This window comes from Stegodyphus dumicola, chromosome 5 (genome assembly GCF_044657685.1).
Source record: "Stegodyphus dumicola isolate Sdum_Otavi_A_Nest chromosome 5, ASM4465768v1".
Classification (NCBI taxonomy): Eukaryota; Metazoa; Arthropoda; class Arachnida; order Araneae; family Eresidae; genus Stegodyphus; species Stegodyphus dumicola.
The window spans coordinates 228,920,005-228,940,194 of record NC_140772.1 but is presented as its reverse complement, the minus strand read 5'-3'; the positions used below and the strand labels follow the sequence as shown (position 1 = coordinate 228,940,194).

Here is a 20,190-nt window from a genome sequence, read left to right as displayed (position 1 = left end):
ATTCAAATTCATAGCAAGTATTTCAATACCACCAACAGCATATAATAATGACATACATTATATTAATCACAATTAAACGTGTGTAAAATTATAAGCCTGTTAGTGATGAATACGAAGTATTTCACTATCACCTACAACCTATAATAATAATATACATGATATTAATCACAATGAATCCTATACTCTCTCTGTCCCAAATTAGTTGCTACATTTGAATAATTTTGTATTGATTATTGAGACTGAAGATTTTATGATTTCATTTGAACATTTTTCAGAAATTTCAGGGTATTATGCTATCAGCGAATAACTTTACTTACTAAGCATTCCCTCCTTAAATAAGAACCAAATTAGTTTAAAAAATCCAGGGTTCGCACACCCTTAAGCCACGCCCCATTTTGTAGGCACTCTTCCATTAGTAATTGCATAAAACTATTTTCTAGCTAATGAATTGTGAATTCAATGATTTGTCTCATCTATACAATACAGTTTACCTTAGAAAGTCTTCTAGGAAGACATCCCTTCCCTTAGGCAGACAGCCCTCGAGGTTTTGCTTTAATCACATTGTGCTTCTGATTTACTGGTGGTAGAGTTCTTACAGAATGGGGTGTGGCTTAACAATGAGCGAACCCTGTATATTTGCTTCGATAAAATTGTCCCAAAATAAGTCCTACTTTTGTAGAAAGTAAAAACTGAGAATGAAAAACCTAGTATGCAGCATTACATTCATTGTAGTACATTCTATAATTTGAATAATGTTGATCTATAAACTACATCGAAAGTTATTTATGCCTCCACCTATTTGAAATGTAACAACAAATTTGGGACAAAATTTTCCACCTAAATGTAACAACTAGCTTGGGACAGAGGGAATATAAAATTTTGAGACTGCTAGAGCTGAATACCAAGTATTTCAATATCATTGACATCATGTAACAAAACATAAAGCCATATTCCATAAAATGAAAAGTATTAACTCTATTAATTACACACACACACATATATATATATATATATATGGATACTACAAGAATCTCGATTACATCAAGTACAACCACAAAACACTCAGCCAGGTAAACACAAATTCATGCAAAGCATACTGATACATGACACTAATTAAAGTGAGATATGCACTATAAAATTTTGAAGCTAGTACAGATAGTATTCAAATGTTCCTGGATCAAAGATAACAAATAGGAGATCTAAAAAGTAATAAATTCCATAAAAAAAAGGTAATGCAATTATCATTTCTTATAAAATATTTATATGCATGGATGCATTCTTATTTGCATTAAATTGAACTAATTACATTAAATTCACTTCTCAAAGTGTTAACAATTGGAAAAAAATTATACATATGTCAGATAGTAGGTTAAAATATCATGTATGTACAAAACAGAGATTATCTCCAGTATGATAGAAAAATTTGTGATATTTTTACAGCATGAAGATGAAAAAATGACATGAAGCTGAACATAAGAAGCTTGTTTATATACAAAAACTGGGGGACAAAAGCATTTCAAAAGTATTTTAAAGCTTTAAAATTTTACTTTATGATGGCTTTTGTTTAAGAAATTTTGTACTATGCATTTGTGTTACGTATTTGCATTAAATTCGTATTACATGTAACATTGAAATGCTATTCGTCCATCAGTGATATGTCTGGAATAATCATTTATATACAATCCTAAAAAATTTGTTAAGAGGAAGAAAATTTTTCAGTATGGCCTGCAACAAAATACCATTCTGTATTACTATTAGCAAATAGCAATACTTTTTAACAAAATAAACTTTTTGTCAATAATGAGCTACATTACAAATGTTGAATATATAGCGGTATGCGAGAGCCACCTAAAGATGAATTTCGCAAAACCCACTAGAAACTGGCAACAGGAATCTCATCCTGCCTGACAGACCTTTTGTATAAGTTGGTCTTTGTCATGTAACTAGATAATATTATGTACTCTCTTTTGAAAGTTGAAATGTGTAATTTTCAATATAATATGTTGCATTAATGTTTTTCTTATAATATGTAACTTTTCTCAATATCTGTTAAAAATGTATAAATTTTCATTTCATTTTTCATTAATTTTATTATTTTTTTCTCTTTCATTCCTTCTCTTTCTCGTTTTTCGTTTAGCTACATGGTAATGGGAAAACTTTTGGTGCACATTTTCCTGAATACTTTTATTATAAAGTTCAGGCCTAAAAAGGCAATTTTCATTGAAAGAGATTGGTAAAACTGGTATTAAGTAAAATAGTCACTCTATTTCTGTAAGTCCCAGCAGCAGCCGAGCAGTAAAGTCGCTGAACACTGACAGTTCGGTCCAAATTTCAAATCGCGTGAACGGACAAGCTGCATGGGTGTTTTCGTGGTTTTCCCCATGTGTAACATGTATATGAGCCAGTTTTCCTTAAAAAGACCTAGACGAAGGTATCCCTTTCCTTAGACAGATAGCCCCCTGGCTTTGCCGTAATTACATAAACCAAACCTACTTCTGTTAGGTGGCCGCAGGCCACAAGGTATGAATTCCTGTGACGGATCCCTATCCCAAATTAATAAATATGTGATGCCTAATGTGTAAATAGCATTCTGAGGGTGTAAATAGCAGTTATGAAAAAAAATGTTGTTCCAGTGTGGCGAGGAGTAGGGCGAATCAATCTACTTCCTGACAGGGAAAGGAAATTTTAATAGTGGGAGGAGCGAAACGACTTTATACGGGAATGAATGTAGTGTGATATCTTGAGCAAAGTAGTAATGAAATCTGAAAGTATTAGAAATCTGAAAGCAATGGAAGAGCAAAACTCATTGTCGGCTTAATGTCCTGTAGGCTAACTGTCCATATCGGCCAAATGCCCTGTTGGCTAAGTGTCCGTGTCGGCTAAGTGTCCATGTTGGCTAAATACCCCGTCGGCTAAGTGTCCATGTTGTCTAAGTGTCCCTGTCAGCTAACTGGTGTCAGTTAAGTGCCCCGTTGGCTAAGTGTCTGCGACCGAGTTTCTAAGCATATGGCAAAAATTTACAATAAACACTAAATAATTACCTAGATCTGTGACAACTGTGCTTTGTGCAAAAATTCTTCTGACTCCATAATATAGTGTGTTTAATATATCTTAAGCATTATGATGCTGAATGGAAATGGTAAAAACAGGAAATTGTAAAGAGCATTAAGTCATAATGTCTTAATTTGAATTCTTCAATAAAAGAAGGGGAGAATTAAACTACTAAGATTTGAATAGAAATACTGAAAAATAAAATCACACACCTAAAATAATGACAATAAAAGAATGAAGTGAAAAATAAATGTTGGTCTATGTTTAATTTTCTATCCTGAATTATTAAACTGTAATAAATTTTTACATAGTGAAAAACCAAATAACCAATCTAAAATAATGTTAAGGAAATTATTGAAGCGAAAAATAAAATCTGGCCAAAGGATAAATTCCAGATCGTCTAATTTTGTTACTTTATTCTTCACTTTTGCACTAGAACGAGCCCTGCCATTTGATGGAAAAATTAGGCTACTAATCTTTCATCTCTCACGACTAATACTACACTTCAAAGTACTGCCTTTTTTGGGGGGAGGAGAATACTTTTCCCTTAAAAATCATCCCACACACTTTTGGCATCACATTAGAGCATTTTGGTTTATTTCTTTCCCCATGCCTTTGACTTCACACATTCGAATAGGCACTTTTTTCATCAATCCTTTTTATTTTTTCTAACTTTCTTCCATTTTATCAAATTTCTATTATGTTTATTGCACTGACTAAATAAAATATGCAAAACTAAAATAAAAAATTAACCTTGTTTAAAGAAAAAAATGAATTTAAAAAATAAAAAATAATATAAGACTAAACAGCAGGCATGAAATTCAAAATGGCATTAACAGCATACATAAAATTAAAAATATTATTTAGCATAACACAGAAAATTTCTCTTTTGGAGTTCATGCAACACACTGTGAATTCAATTAAATACATTATTCCACAAGTGCACAACAGATTGGTTCCCAAATCAATGAAATGATAAAAATTATTTATTGTGAAATATTTCAAATCCCAATCCATCACAGTAAGGGAGGGGGAAGAAAGAAAGAAAACAAATTAATTACAGATTAGGTAGAAAACACAATCATGCTTAATCCTTTCTAGAATTTTTCGAGAAAATAAGTTTTTAAGAGTTACTTCAATATTTTTAATATAGATATTTTGAGTTTTTATGTATTTTTGCCTTGTCGTGAAGTGAGGACTGAATTAATTGAATGAGAGATACTGAATCGTCTGTGAAAAACTTTTTTTTTTTTTTTTTTTTTGCTTGCTTAATTTCTTTTATACATCATTCTACTAGATTTATTATAGTATTTGAATAGAACATGTCGCAGTGATAAGATAATGATATAAATTTTTTGCATTCTGAGTTATAATATGAATGAAATATAACGCTGTTAAGTGAACCTAGTGCCAGAGAATCTCTATGATAAACAATATGGTGAATTTTAAAGGGTGCATTTATTCTACTGTAGTTTATGTGCTGTCAACAAAATAGATTTAATTCAATTCAATAAACTTAAATGAAATGCAAGAAAAAATATGTATAATTTAATGTTCCATACAAGGAAGTCATGTGGTGTACAGATCAGATTTTTTTTTTCTTAAATTTCAATACAAGCAGCATTAAAACTGTAAAAATTAGAAACTGACCACTTTACTATTCTCAAAAAACATGTCTGCTTTTCATTTATTATATCAAATACCTCAAATTTACCACGGAACACAGCTTTTAAAAATGTACGTTCAATATACTCTCACTCTATATATATATATATTTGAATTTAACAAACATTCTCTATTCGTATATATATATAGCAAAAAACAAAGGAAGTAAATAAGTATTTACTTCCTTTGTATACTTTCCTTTTAAAAATTAATGTTCAATATACTCTCACTCTTTATATATATATTTGAATTTAACAAACATTCTCTATTTGTATATATATATATATATAGCAAAAAGAAAAGGAAGTAAATAAGTATTTACTTCCTTTATTATTTAAAAACCGAATGACCAATCTAGTCAAAATTAGCACTTTTAGCTGCTGATTCTTTAAATTAATTTAAATAAGAAAGGAATTTTAAATCCCAGAAAAAGTCATTAAAAACACCTGCAGTTTCCTATCTTAATTCCAGAAATACTTTGTAAAATGAGTTACTAAGCAAATTACAAATATGAACTAAAAAAACCTTTTGAAACAGAAAAATTTTTTTTAAAAATAAGCACAAAAATATTTTGTTAATCCTCTCTGTTCAAAGCTTCAAACAGAACTTGCCAATGGAAAAGTGCTTGAAGCCTCCAACCAAGTTGATTAACCAACCATGCTAACATGTATATTGTGAGTAAATTCCATTATGTGAATAACACATTTCATGCACTGATACCAACAACTGCAATGGATGTTATTTTTTGCATTTTCCTATATTTAAATTTTTACAGCAAAATGTGCAGCTCAAAGAATAAATGTGCTATTAATTACTATTTAATATTCTTTAACTATTAATTCTGTGTTACAAATTAAACAAGTAATGTGTTAAAAGATTTATATATATATATATAAATTCTATGCTTTCTTCTATTTTTACCTAAGATGCTTTGTGCCTCCTAAACCACATACTAAGTTTCCTATAAAGAATAAAGGCAAAGGCCAAATCTGCAACAGAAGAAAATTCAGTTAAATTAAACAAATAAATAATTAGATATCAATTATTTGTTTAAAAAATTAATTACACAATTTAGAATTTATATACACATAGGTAAATGAAGTTAATAAACATCTATAAATAACAATAATCAAGAACTAAGAAAATAGTATACCCCCCCCCCAAAAAAAAAGAGAGAGAGAGGGAGAAGGAAAAAAAAAGTCCATAAAGGTTCAGATTTCAATAACTCCTCAAACGAACAACAGGAAATTAGATGAATACGCATTTAGACTAACAAGGGAACATTATCTTATGTATAATTAAAAAGGTGGAAAATATGTAATGTTATTCAATAAAAATATCTAATGTTTTTAATTAGACATATAGTGAATAAAATGTATTTTTATTTAAATCAACCAAATTAAAAATTTTAAAAAATAATATTATTAAAAACTGCAATTATTGCTTTTAATTAGTTTGTTAATTAACAAGACAGAATAAAAGCAAAAGAATAATATCTCACATTTTCCTAGATACATATCTAACCCCACACAAAAAAAATATCACATGCTTCACATCAGTGATTCTCCACTTCTTTTGTCACATGCACTACTTTTATTACTGCCGGAAGATCATCCACATCCCTCCTTTTCCAAAACTCGAAAAATACATACATAATTCCGTGTGCAAGCCAAGAATTTTTGGAATATTTTCTAAAACTAAATTATGGGTGTCGGCTTATATACAAATCCACTCATCTCCCAAAAAATACAGATACTTTTCCATTAGCCAGACACAAGCAATAAATCTTTAAATTACAGGTTTAACTTTTTGAGCCCATAAGGCTATTAATTTCGTTTTGGAATTTTGCGTTGAAAACTTTAATTGTCGGCTCACTTTTCAAATATTTGCCACCAAATATTATTGCATTATGTTATATTTAAAGAAATTAAATAGTAAAGAAATCTGCATAAGCATATGTATGTTTCTGCATAAATATATGTATGTTTCTCGCATTGTGATAAAACAACAATACCCATATGGAAGCCCCAATTTGGAATTTGTTTTATTATCTATTTCATATTTTGTAAAGCATTTATGAGTTTTTGATTAAGAAACTCGACAATTTCAAAGAGAGCAATGGCAACACTGTACGAAAAAACATTTTTATGAGACTGTGTATCGGAAATTCTTAAGATATGCTTATTTTAAAATTATTTTACAATATTGCTGTTGAATTGAATTTTATAATTTAAGTGCAAAGAACATGATACTTAATAAACAAAGGTAACACACAAAATGTTAAAAAAAAGGCCCCTTTGGGCAAAATGTAAAATCTGAAAGCTTTCAGATTTGTTTTTAATGATAATTTTTCTGCAGCTTAATGCAAGAAAATACTAGGCATGTTTATATTTTGTTTTCAAAAGAACTGTTTTGTAATTATATATATATTATATGTATTATCAAACTAAAAAAATTCATTCATGAAAGCTACGACGAAATACAAATCATTAAAGACATGGTTCTCGATTTTTGTATATTCAGACTTTCTAATTGTCTGACTCAACGCAAAATTTATTTTACAGTCAATTTCCTGCATCCACAGTTTGACAATATTCGATTCTTTAGAATCAACGATTGTAAAGTTTACTTCCCAGCTGTAAACACCATACCAATAGTTGCATTTAAATATCAAAGGACCTTAAGCAACTTGCTAACTAACCACCATGAAATAGATGAGACAGCAGAATGACATTGCAAGTCACCAGTTTACAGTACTTATGCAGATTCTCATCACCAGCACATAATTACTGGCAACCTGAATATCATACAAAACCATCAACTAAAAACACTAATGAATTATGGTGCAAAATTTAGACCAGTCAGAAACATAACGAAAAATTACTGTTGCAAGACTTTTGAAAACAACATCAACGAATGTATAGTTAAAGCAAGCTATCAGCTGAATTTACCTATAGATACCTTTTTAAAATGGAAAGATGAAATTCTTCAACGCATATCCACTGAAATCAATCACCTCAAGTTTAAAAGTACAATGAATTGGTCGCAACTTAGATCAGATATTAAAAATTTAAAAGAACTTTTTACTATTACAAAAATAGATAAAGCAAATAATAACTTTAGCATTATATGAAAACAATTCTACGCAGAAATTATTCATAAAGAACTTTTCAATGCAACTACTTATCAATTAGCAAACCTTACAGAAACATCTATAATAAACAGAATTAAAACTTTTCATAAAAAACTAAATATTACTTTAAATCCAAGCTACAACAGATTTAGTAACCTCTATACACTTCCCAAATTCCATAAAACAACATTAAAATTCAGATTTATAGCAAATGGAACTAATAATTACAAGAAAAATGTAGACTATTATTTTTCAACTTAAAAAAAATCTGTAAATTTATTTTCAATGATTGTAACACTAATCATAACTATTGCTGGATCATCCTTAATAACACTCCTGTCATTAATGCCATTCAAACAATTAACATACAGAACATTAACTGCTATGACTTTGAAAACTTATATACCTCACTTCCTCTAGAAGAAATTTATACCAGTCTACTAGATCTGCCTAAACTCTTCCCTGATATGCTCACGATTATGAATCTTAACAAATGGAAAACCTACCTAAATTGCACACTTTTTCATAACTACATCAAATTTCAAAATCAACTTTTTAAACAAGTCAGAGGTCTTTCAATGGGGTCTCATTCCAGTACCTCGCTCTGTAATATCTTTTTATTTATCAAATAATTTAACTTCCGAAAAAATCTACAACCACAAGAATACTAACAAATTAATAAATTGGAATTCCAACATATCCAAAAAAGTAATTAACAATACAATAATAAATCAAATACAACAAATTAAAAATATCTGTACAGATATGATAGATCTACAATGCGAAATTTTGCTCCTTATTAAAATTCTCAAAAATAATCTAATACCTAATCAATTTATTAACCATTGCCTTAAAAGAGCAGGCGTTAAATACTCACTCTAAATCATTTAACTGATAGGGATACGATAATTTGTTCCTAAACCTGAGAAGGCGGTATAAGTTGGATGACTATCGGTTGAACGATTTGTACATAGTGTAATTACAAAGCTGTATATAATGTAAAAAGCTAATTGTCTTCAGAGTTATGCTGTTACTAAAAAAATGGGCCTATTTCATAATCTTTAGTCTGTCAAATAGCTCTTTGACAGCGAAAATTCCTTTTTTCCTTTTCTTAATTTCTTCCTCGTTACGACACGACAATTAGCCAGAAAATAATTAATTTCCAAAAAATTTCAAAAACTTTTTTGGAAATGCGATTTTGTTGATGTTTTTTGAAAATATTTTCAATACATTTTAACAGACGGTTTCACTCAAATAAGAACTCCACAACATTAACGACCCTCAAGAATTCTTAGTCACTCCCGCTCCCATAAATTACTTCACACAAGTCTCACCGACTGATATAATTCAAAGCCCCCGCTGCTGATAAAGAATTTCAGAAACACAACCCTTCTGAGTCAGACGCGAAGAAAACACTTTGCCCACTTCCCACTAGAAAGAACGTAAGTTAATTAATGCTTTTTCTGGCCTTTTATATCTTCATGTACATTCCCTTTTCTTATTATATATATTTTAAATTTCAATTTTTATTTTTTATTTTTGATTTGTTGTTGCAAAGATTGCATTATATTTCTTATATTTCGTAATTTTCTAATGTTTATTTGAATTACTTTGAGTTCTATTTCATAATGCCAATTTCCAATGTTTAATTTTTACAAATAGTTTTGAATTGAAATGCATAAACACGAGGGTGTCGGGGGACAATTACTCGAGTAATTCATCAATTTTACTGCAAAAATTGCTTTTCACTCAAAATTGAATTAGCGAAATTGTTTGCTTACTTGCTTTTAATTTAATGATTACTTGCTTTTAATTTAATTATTTGCTTTTGATTTATTTCTTTTTACAATTGAAATTTTGTTATTCATGATTTAATTCAAGTCCCCGTTAAACATTTTTAAAAATGTACATTCAAGTTACTTTAAAACAATTTTCGGAATTGAACTTACTAACTATGGATTCACTCTTTTAAGATAATTCTACTAAAATTAATCTTAGGAGATAATATAATAAATATTTCTTTAGTAAATAAATTATTATTAACTTACTTTGCAGCAACTGCACAAGTAGTAGAATAACTCGATTTCGCACTAAGTGAATTTAAGATCATACAACATTATAAACATATTATAAATATATATATATGTAAGATAAAATTATATGAATCAGAATTATAATATAACTAAAAACATTAATTCTTCCTCACTATTCTAAAATCGTAATAACTTCTCTGCATTGCGTCATTTCTAGATCACTCTATGGCCCGCGCAACTTTGATGATGTAATAATTAAGAACTGAAACTGTCGTTGTAAACCAAAACTTTTCTCTTCGCGTGCTTCCATCTTGCATAACTACGCACTTCAGCTTTTGCCCTCTACTCTGCTAAGATGTAATTTCACTGGCTTGCTTTCCTTCTCAACAATATCAAAAATGTAAATCTTTTGTGGAAAGGCACGATTAGAGTGCCAAGTGATTGTGACCACAAATATCAATTGAAAATAAAAATGGAATTAAAACTGCTTCGACTGCCAAGTTCTTTAGATATTACCAAGTTAGCATTACTAGCATACTACGCAACCAAATTCGTCTTCAATATGGATCTAAGCAAGCATCGACACTGCTCCGGCTTTTCCTTTCCTTTTATGACAATTAAGTCGACAGGATAGTTTCCTGCAGCCTGAAACCTCAATGGAAAATTTAGTTCAGCTCTTCAAATCATTGTTTTGTGATAAATCCAAGATAATGTGAAAGAAGTGAATCATCAAATTTGTTTTTTCAGTGTTTAAAAAATAACAGATCATTCTTCTGCTGTGGTGTTTTGCAAGTGCTTCAAAATATAATCACGCATAGTGTTTACAGATTGAAAGTAATCTCTCGATAAATTGAGAAGTTCGAATGCCTAGTGAAAAGGAAATAATCAGTGAATTACCGTTTAGGAATTAAGCATTACAGCGAGTTCAAGGTCGATCTGAGTTAGTGTTTGCAAGTATGTGCGACAGAAAATTATTTGCACTTCCGCTTTTGCAACAGCTCAAAAATTATTACATTCGTGTGAATCTAGCTCAGGAACTAAATTATTTAATGTGCTGCGGATTCTATAGTTTTCATTTCAACTTTGGTAAAAATTTCTGCAATTTGTTTTGAGAAAATCTGAAATTCTTGTTCATTAATTTTTGTAAATTTTTATAATTATGTGTGAGCAAATTAAGTAACGAACTTTAAGCTATTTAAATTATTCATTGGGAAGAATATTAAGATAAGTTTTTATATTTTTGAAATTTTGTTGAGAATTTTGAATACGAATTTTATAATTATTCTAAAAATGAAGTAGGTGTAAAAAAATAAGTGAAATTATTACAGATACGTAATATGAAATTATGGTAAATGCATGTTAAATTTATGGGTGATTGTATGTTAAGTATAGTGTATGTCGAGGGAGTACTGGGTTCCTAAAACAGAGGCCTGTAATTACCTCTGTACAGTTGTTCCTTTAACCCTCTTCAAGTAAGATAATGTTGGAGGCTCTCATTTTATGAGTGTGTGCAATTTTGTTATATTATTATTATTATTATTATTATATTTTTTATTATGGAATGTATTAGTGCAGTTTTCAAAGGCCAGTTACCTTAATGCAAGAAACGGAGACCTTTTCAAGTAACTGTCTAGGCACCCTGGGCCACCAGTGCAGAGAACACACTGCTTAGCTCAAGAGGACAGCAATATTGATGGATATATTTGTTTAGAAGTATTGCGAGGCTTCCAGTTTGGTCAAATCAGGAATTGTAAATGAAAGATGATAACGGTGAAACCATAATTTCTGAAGCTTACTCCTATTATTATATGGTATTAAAATATAATTTATCAATATGAAAATTAATATCATAAATACTTATGTGCATTACATTTAATTATAAGTAATGATTATGTAAAAGTTTATTTTGTGATATTCTGCGATAACAAGAACTTTCCCTGAAGAATTATGATTATGTGAACTCTCAAACAAAAAGACTTTTGGACTGAAATGCTGAAAAATTCAATAGGACTCTAAAAATTAAAACTTTATTTTTAAAAAATTGATATTTATAAATTATACTTTACAGGACAAAAATTTTATGATTTTCTTTTTGAAGGGGGGAATATGTAAGATAAAATTATATGAATAAGAATTATAACTAAAAACATTAATTCTTCCTCTCTATTCTAAAATCGTAATAACTTCTCTGCATTGCGTCATTTCTAGATCACTCTATGGCCCGCGCAACTTTGATGATGTAATAATTAAGAACTGAAACTGTCGTTGTAAACCAAAACTTTTCTCTTCGCGTGCTTCCATCTTGCATAACTACGCACTTCAGCTTTTGCCCTCTACTCTGCTAAGATGTAATTTCGCTGGCTTGATTTCCTTCTCAACAATATCAAAAATGTAAATCTTTTGTTGAAAGGCACGACTAGAGTGCCAAGTGATTGTGGCCACAAATATCAATTGAAAATAAAAATGGAATTAAAACTGCCTCGACTGCCAAGTTCTTTAGATATTACCAAGTTAGCATTACTAGCATACTACGCAACCAAGATCTTCAATATGTGTCTAATCACGCATCTACAGTGTTCCGTCTTTTCTTTGTGCTTTTATTATGACATATATATATATATATATATATATATATATATATTTCACAATTTAGATTTTTAAGTTTAACAAAAAAGTGCATTTTAAATGAGTTACTTGTTTTAATGAAAGGAAGTTATTTCATTTTTGAAATTGTTTATAGTGCTGGTTTGTTGCATTATCAGCAAAACAAAAATTCTGATGTTGTCGAAATTTATGCTAGTCTTTCTCCACTCTTGACACTTGTTTTCCATTTACTGAGAAATGTCGAGCAGACATATTGTTACTAGAATTTTCAGCAAATGCAATCACATGTAATTTTTAATTTTCCATAAGAAATTCCCTTCCAACTCATCTTTCAGACAAAAAATAAAATGGCACAGAAAATAAGACTAGCACTACCACAGATTGCATACAAGACAATCAGTAGAATGAATGGGGGAAATGTACTAGATTCAAATGGGGTTGCTAGAGTTAAAAGCATCATTGTTGGCATCTTTGCAATGATTTTGTTGGAAAATATTCTATTTGTTTTATCTGCTTGGCAACATTTTCACCCTCAATGGTGAAGTGTTCGAATGTTAGGAATTTTTTTATTTCAGCTTATATAGGGGTTTTGAATTTTAGGTAAATTCTTGAGGAAAAAAAAACACACTCTTGGCTTATACATGCATTAGCTTATATTCGGAAACTTATGATATATACATTTATTTAGATTTAGATTATTTTTAATGAGTTTTGTAACCTATATAAAGCTGCAAAAAATGTTAATAAATACCTAAACTTGAATAAAAGTAGTTTTTTATGCTCACTGTAAAACTGGTACTTTGGTATTATTGTTACCTCCTTAGTGCAATTAGGTGATTTTTTGAAAAAAAAAAAGGATGAAAATTTCAAATCAGAAAAGGTTATTTCATATCATACATGTTGTTAGATACATATTTTAATTTCAGGTCAGTATTTATTCTGGAGAACAGTTTACAAAACTACTTACAAATGGTATCTTCCAATCTTAACGTCTATTTCTAACTCTTCCAAGCAAAAATTTATTAATTCTTTACTCCAGCAATGTATAAGACTGGTGTAGCAAATAAAAGACGACTATTCTTGAACCAATTATTGCTTCAAATGCCGACATGTTCATTACACTTTTCCACATCACATTTCCAAAATACATCATCATGCAAGTGAATCTGAGCATTCCCCTCTTTGTAGCAGAAAATTATATCCCTGCAAAAATTCAACATAATTTTTCTTTGTTTTCAGGCAAATCCTATAAGTGTACATTTCAAAATTCAGCTGAAGTTGAAAAATATCGCAACTTGCCTTTAGAGCTAGAGAGAATGCTAACCAAAACAATGCGTACAAAAATGGTGGCATTGCTTATTCAAGCTTATGGTATAAGCTTATTGCTTATTCAAGCTTATGGCTTATTCTTATTCAAGCTGATATGGTTATCTGAATAATTATTATATTATCCGCACTGCTGCCACAGTTTGGCCACTTCTGAAAATTTGGCGATTTCTATCAAGGTGGTTGCAATAATACCAAAGTACTCTAAAACTATACTTAACGGCTTAATAAAAGGCTGACACCCTTTTCCCCTTTACTAAGCAGACAACTATGCCATTTTAATGAAAATTCTGTTCACAGAATTGACTGAGATTATCAGCTGAAAAATATTTAATGACTAGAGTTTCCATAGATGAGAAACAACTTGTGAGATATTTTGTTTCCCAATTCTGATTGCTGTGTTTGATACAGTAATACTGGTTTGTTTCACACTAAATTATTAACTCAAGACAATTATGAATAAATACGCAAGTTTTCTAAAAACGTGTCTCCATGTCTTAAAATTTAATGTTCAGTTTTCTATCTTTATGAATTATTGTAATTTGAAAGGATATCTGTAATAAAACCAGCATCTGTGACAGAACATTGATGAGAGTGAAAACAGAATTATGGCAAGAATCGAGTTTGTAATAGTTATAATTACAAAAAGGAAACACTAGTAAGAAGTAGAAAATTTTTACGGCAATCAGTTATAGCTGCATCTAATAATATAGGAACTGAACTTCAAAGGGATGTCAAAATATTGAGCTCTTTTAAACATGCAGTTACAAGATAAATTTTCAAGATTTAGATTTAATTAAAATTTGTGAACTGTTAATGATATCAAACGATGAAACTGATTTTGAAAATTATTTTAGTTCAGCTGAAAGGTACAGGGATAAATACATACTAATAATAATGAAAGTAGAATGTAAAATAGCGAAAGCTATAGCACAGGTTCCTTCTTTTTGTTCTGAGAGTAATGAAAAGCAACGTTTTTAACTTCTAAAGTTAAGAGCTGCAGAAATTTAATGGTGAAACCAAAAACAAGTTGGGATTTTGAGGGTAGTTAAAAAAGATTGACAAAGACAAAACCATCGAAGATAATAAGTTTCAGTACTTGTTGCAAGCTACAGTTGCTGGTTCCCCAGCAAAAGAACTTTTAGAGAGTTATCCTTCATCTGGACCAAGGCGTTTGGATTACGGAGTACTTTTGCAATTAATTGCAATTACCTTCACATCATCGTTCAGAAAAATGAATTAAATAAGAGAGAAGCTAAAGTTGATGAAAGAGCAGATAAGCTAAAGTCAGGAATCGCTTAGAGTCCTTTTGTTAGGACACAGGAGGAGAGTACAAGAGTTTACCACAATTGAAGGCGTTTAGCCTCCCGTCGTGAGTCAACTTCTTGCATTTAGTAACAAAAGAGAAGGCAATCGGGATGCGAAGAGCGTGGATGGTTGCCATGGAGAAAAACAGCTGATGGCGTGAGGTGCAGTTGAAGGAGAACCGGTCCTTGGGAAAGGTAAGGTATTGAATCCAAGCGTTTAGCTAAGAGCCTTGGGATGGTCGGAGCAGGGACAAATGGGGTCACTGACCAAAGAAGGAGAAAGAGGCGAAAAAGCGTGGTTGCGGAGAGTTCGAATCAAAGTTAACTGGCTGAATAACTGGAGACAGTTTAGAGCGGAACTGGAGGAACCTTTATCTGGAAGAAATTACGAATAAACTCTAACACAAATGAAGTCAAGGTTTGCATATGAGGAATTACTGGAAGAAATTTATGTACATGAACTTTTAAATTTGGCTTTGGATCAAGACAGAAAAAATTGAACTATGCCACTTAGAAATTTATAAGATAATAGGTAAGAATAGGTAAGACCATTAGAAACACAAGATGTTAAAAGTAATATTTATGCTGCAATGCTTTAGCCTCTCATTCAATTAGCAATTAAAGAAAAGCTATTATTAAGAGCATGGGAACAATCTCATCAAAGTCAAAACAGTCACATGCTCAGAAAACTAAAAAAAAAATCTATTGAATTTCCCACGTATAAAAGTAGAAATTGAAGAAAGATTTTAACTTCCAAGAACAGATTTGCCAGGTTCTGAATAAAGATGTTTCTGTACCAGCTACAGCTGCTTGCATTTATGCAGGAGAGTCCAAAAAAAAATTAAGTATTTAGTATGCTAAAGGGACACACAGTTCTTATGACTATTATAAGCTGTACAATTTTTCATTAGAAGAAAAGAAGTCCTTACTGAAAAATAAAAAAGCACATTTATGCTGTTTGACAGCTGGTCATGTGAGTCACAAATTCAAGAATTCTGTCAAGTGCCTTTGGTGTAATGAAAGGCATGTGACTGGCATGTGTAGAGAACTCAAACATTCTCAAGGTCAGAAAGGGAAAGGTTCTAAACAAATCATAGGCATAAATGAAGTTCTTTTGTCCAAGCAAAAGATACACACAACAGTTTAGCAAATTATTTTAGTGAAAATTAATTCCAATGGAAAATTTGGTATTGTGAGAACTTTGTTCGACTATGCAGCTTAGCGTTCACACGTATGAAAAGATATATTTGGGAAACTAACTTAAATCTATTAAATCAAGAGATTCCAAGCGACAGCCTTTATGGAGGTATGGAAACAAAACTTCAAATGCATAATGTCTTTGATCTAAAGCTTCAAAGTCTAGACAGACAATCAAGTGTGAAATTGAATACAATTTTCAGTCACACACGAAGGGTTAAGTTCAAAAACATAGATTCTACTGACTATTCTATTAATTTTACTGACAGAATGAAGAGAAAAATAAAGAATAGAAGCTTACACTTTGGAATATAAGCTTATACTGATGGATATATACTTTCAACTGCTTGGTAACGCTTGGCCAAAAAGTTTCCAATTAAAAAAAGAGCAATCCCAAGGAAAAATAAAGAGCTAGTTGAACAAAATTTTAAAAAAATTCAAGTGTTATTTAAAGAAAAATATAAGCATTCATAAAATTAACATTGGCACGTTCAAAGAATACTTTCCTAGTATGAATAAATATTTTGTACCATATTCTACTCCTGGTAGGCTATCAAATAATGTTAACGAGTTAGTAGTTTTAAGGGTTCCTTATGCTTACTTATATAGCTATCAATTCTTTACAGAATGCTACAAACTAGCAAGCATATCAGGTGAAACATTTAATCTTTTGAATGAAATAGTCTCACTAAATGAAACAACATGAGAAAATTTTGAAAATGTATACACTGATGGTGCAAAGACAATGATGGGGCACAATGCTGCATTCTTCATAGACACGCAATGTCTTCAGAAAAATGCCTGAGCTTATAGTAGTGTTAAATGATGAATAAAAATAATAATCAAAATTGTGACTTCTTAAAAGCAAAATCTTTAAACTAAGGTCTGAAAATTGGGAACTTTCCTCTCACTACATGAAGTAAGGTGGCTGTTGTTTGAGCTGTGTGCAGGTGACATTTCATTGAGCTACGTGCAGGGAAAGCAATGTTTTTTATGCAACATAACTCTCTACTGGCAACAGTTGTAAATGATTAAACTGTGATATGTACACTGTCATATTTGGTGTACATTTTTAGCAAAATGAACAAAATGAGTCTCATCGCAAAGGGAAAAAATAACAGTTTTTCATGTAAATGACATTTGATTAAGCTGCATGCAGGGGGAGCAATGTTTTTTATGCAAAATAACTCTCTACTGGTAACAGTTGTAAATGACGAAACTGTGATATGTACACTGGCATATTTGTTGTACATTTTTAGCAAAATGAACAAAATTAATCTCATTGAAAAAAAAAAAAAAAAAACTAAGCATTTTCTTTTAAAAGGGTAATTATGTATTGCTTGGGAATTGCTTTGGAAATTAAATTACTCCATGAAATCCAAGTCCAAAATCATAACACACATACACACAAATACTAAAAGTAGTTTAATGAAAGCTTCAAAATTGCACATTCTATGAAAAAATGCAGTACTGAAACTGCTATGGGAATTCAACTATAGCTTAAAGACTGATATAAACTTCAGGTCAACTTTATTAAGTGAGTAATAAAAGTTAAAAGAAGAATCTTTGTATGGTCTTGGAACTACAAAATTTAGTACATCCCAAATTCAATATCTCTAGTAATATTAAGATGGGGAAAAAAAAAAAAAAAAAAAGTTATTTCTACAGGAAGTTTTTGCACAACTACATGATGTGATAATTGCACACGTAATTATTATATGTATATACCCCAAAAAAAAAGTTACAGTCATTAACATAGTTTATATCATCACATTAATTTGCAACATTAAATAATTAGCAATCTATGCCTTACTTTCTTTGGCACATCACTTGAAATAGAAGGAAACTTGATAATGCTAAAATATCTGCCAATATATAAAACAAGTATTGTCACCAACATCTGAAAGCAAATCAAATATAAGCAACAAATATAAGCATATAAAAATATATATCATCATATCAGCATATGAAGAAATATTTTTTTTGGGGGGGGAGGAAGGTCATAAAAATGCAATTGCTTTCTTTTGAACCAACAATGAAATATAGATGCCTTCTGAAATTTAGGTAAATTTCATTCAATAATTATTTATCTGCATAGTTAAGAAAATAATAAAAGAAATAATTATTTGAATAAAAAATACTTTTTAGAGGTGTTCCAAATGAACCATACAGTTTGATTACTATTTGCAAAATTATTAATGATTATTTTTTATTATTATTTCATTGTTTAATTTCATTGTTATTTTCATTGTTTATTTTATTATTTTTTTTATTATTATTTCATTAAGCTGATCCAGTGAGAGGATGGATCATTCTACAGGCATAGTTACTTATCATTATAAATACAAAGAATAAAGCTATGTTTTAATAAGAGTGCCATATCCATATTTTCCCTTAGCTTGTTCAGTACTTGTTTCTGAAAATTTTAAAAATATTCACATAATTTTCCCCTTCCTCTATTGTACATAGATTTTCTCTCTGAGAATATTCCCTTGATTATTTTTATTCAGTATATTCAATTTGCATTTTCCTTTTTGTATTAGCATTTCATCCATTTTATTTTCCTTGTATTTAACATATTTTGTGCAGATTCTTCATTAAGATACCCATATGTGGCAGATGTTTTCACTTCCCAAACATGCAATTTCATCTGACTTTTAATGTTTTAAAATATGTGTTTTTTGTTTGTCTCCTTTCACCTTTGTTCCTCTGATGTCTCTCTTGGGAACTGCCATCTAGACTCATTCATGTCAGGTGCAACTGAGGTTTTACACCATAACCGAGTCGGACATGTCATGCTTATTGGCTCATTATACATCAGATATCATAATGTTAATATATATTCTTATTGAAATGCTGGTTTCTTTTAAAGAAATAATACTGTGATAGTCATCAGCAGTTTCTCCATGTCTACTTTTCATTTGTTATGTTCATAGTGAAATCGCTTTCTTTGGAAATTAAATTGTTTGCATAATTTCCCTTTCCCAATTTTTGGACAATAAAATTAGTTAAAAAATGAGGGAAATATACAAGGAAATATGGTAATAATTATGATGTTAAAGGTGAAACTTTATAATTCCCATGCACATTTTAAAACAAAGCATCTGAATATGACGCTATAATTTACTGCTGCTTGGTAATTTCAAATATCAAAATTTTTTTACTTTGATTTTGAATCTTGCCCTGCATAATATTCAATATAAAAACTATGCAAATATATGCAGAAGGTAGTATTTTTGCATATGAAATAAATATGTTATATATATTTGACCATTCGCAGGACAAAAAAGTAATCACTGTTTTTTTAAAAATGTTATACTTTTGTAGCCAATCAAATTTGTTATTTTTTAAATTGTCGATATGCCATAGACAGAGCGAGAACATTCTAGAACGAATTCTTGTCAGTTTTCTCAAGAATGTTCTGGAAGGCAGAACAAAAGTGATAAATACCCTACCTGTATGTGGAGTAGTAGTATCTTGAGTATGTTGAGTTCGGTAGTAGTGTCTTGAATTCCAAGAGCGATCGACCGAGTCGGGAGTTGTACTTTAGTGCTTTTCCATGAAGTTGTTGACACCATTATAGTCTCAAAGCTGTGTTGCTGATTGTTTCAACGTGTTTATCGTAGTTTTTTTACAACTGTAACGTGTCTTTGGAACTGTCCTGTTTAATACCAATGAATAAATTACATTCTGATTCTTCAGCAAGTTTTGGACACCTACGGCACCACATGGCATAACTCGTAAAAACAAATAAGTATTAAATGCCAACAGGAAACTGAAATTCTAGGTTGGAACCATTCATTCCAGCTCCAGCTGGAGGAGCAGGTCATCTGTGAAAGCTCCTATTTTATTAATTGTAATTTTACATATCAAT

The 20,190-nt window shown here is 30.3% G+C and overlaps 1 protein-coding gene across 4 annotated transcripts in view; it reads right to left on the bottom strand.

The window, feature by feature from the left end:
* Positions 1-20,190, bottom strand: part of LOC118193981 (solute carrier family 35 member D2-like protein) — a 101,176-nt gene that overhangs the window by 65,400 nt on the left and 15,586 nt on the right. The window contains exons 3-5 of one of the 4 annotated variants that reach the window (XM_085817753.1): positions 18,130-18,216; positions 9,898-9,939; positions 5,638-5,705 (exon numbers count right to left, since the gene is read on the bottom strand). In XM_085817753.1, coding sequence (XP_085673879.1) covers positions 5,638-5,705; positions 9,898-9,939; positions 18,130-18,216 — 197 coding nt within the window. The remainder of the gene's footprint in view (positions 1-5,637; positions 5,706-9,897; positions 9,940-18,129; positions 18,217-20,190) is intronic. The other 3 variants (XM_085817754.1, XM_085817756.1, XM_085817755.1) reach the window with 3 other exon arrangements.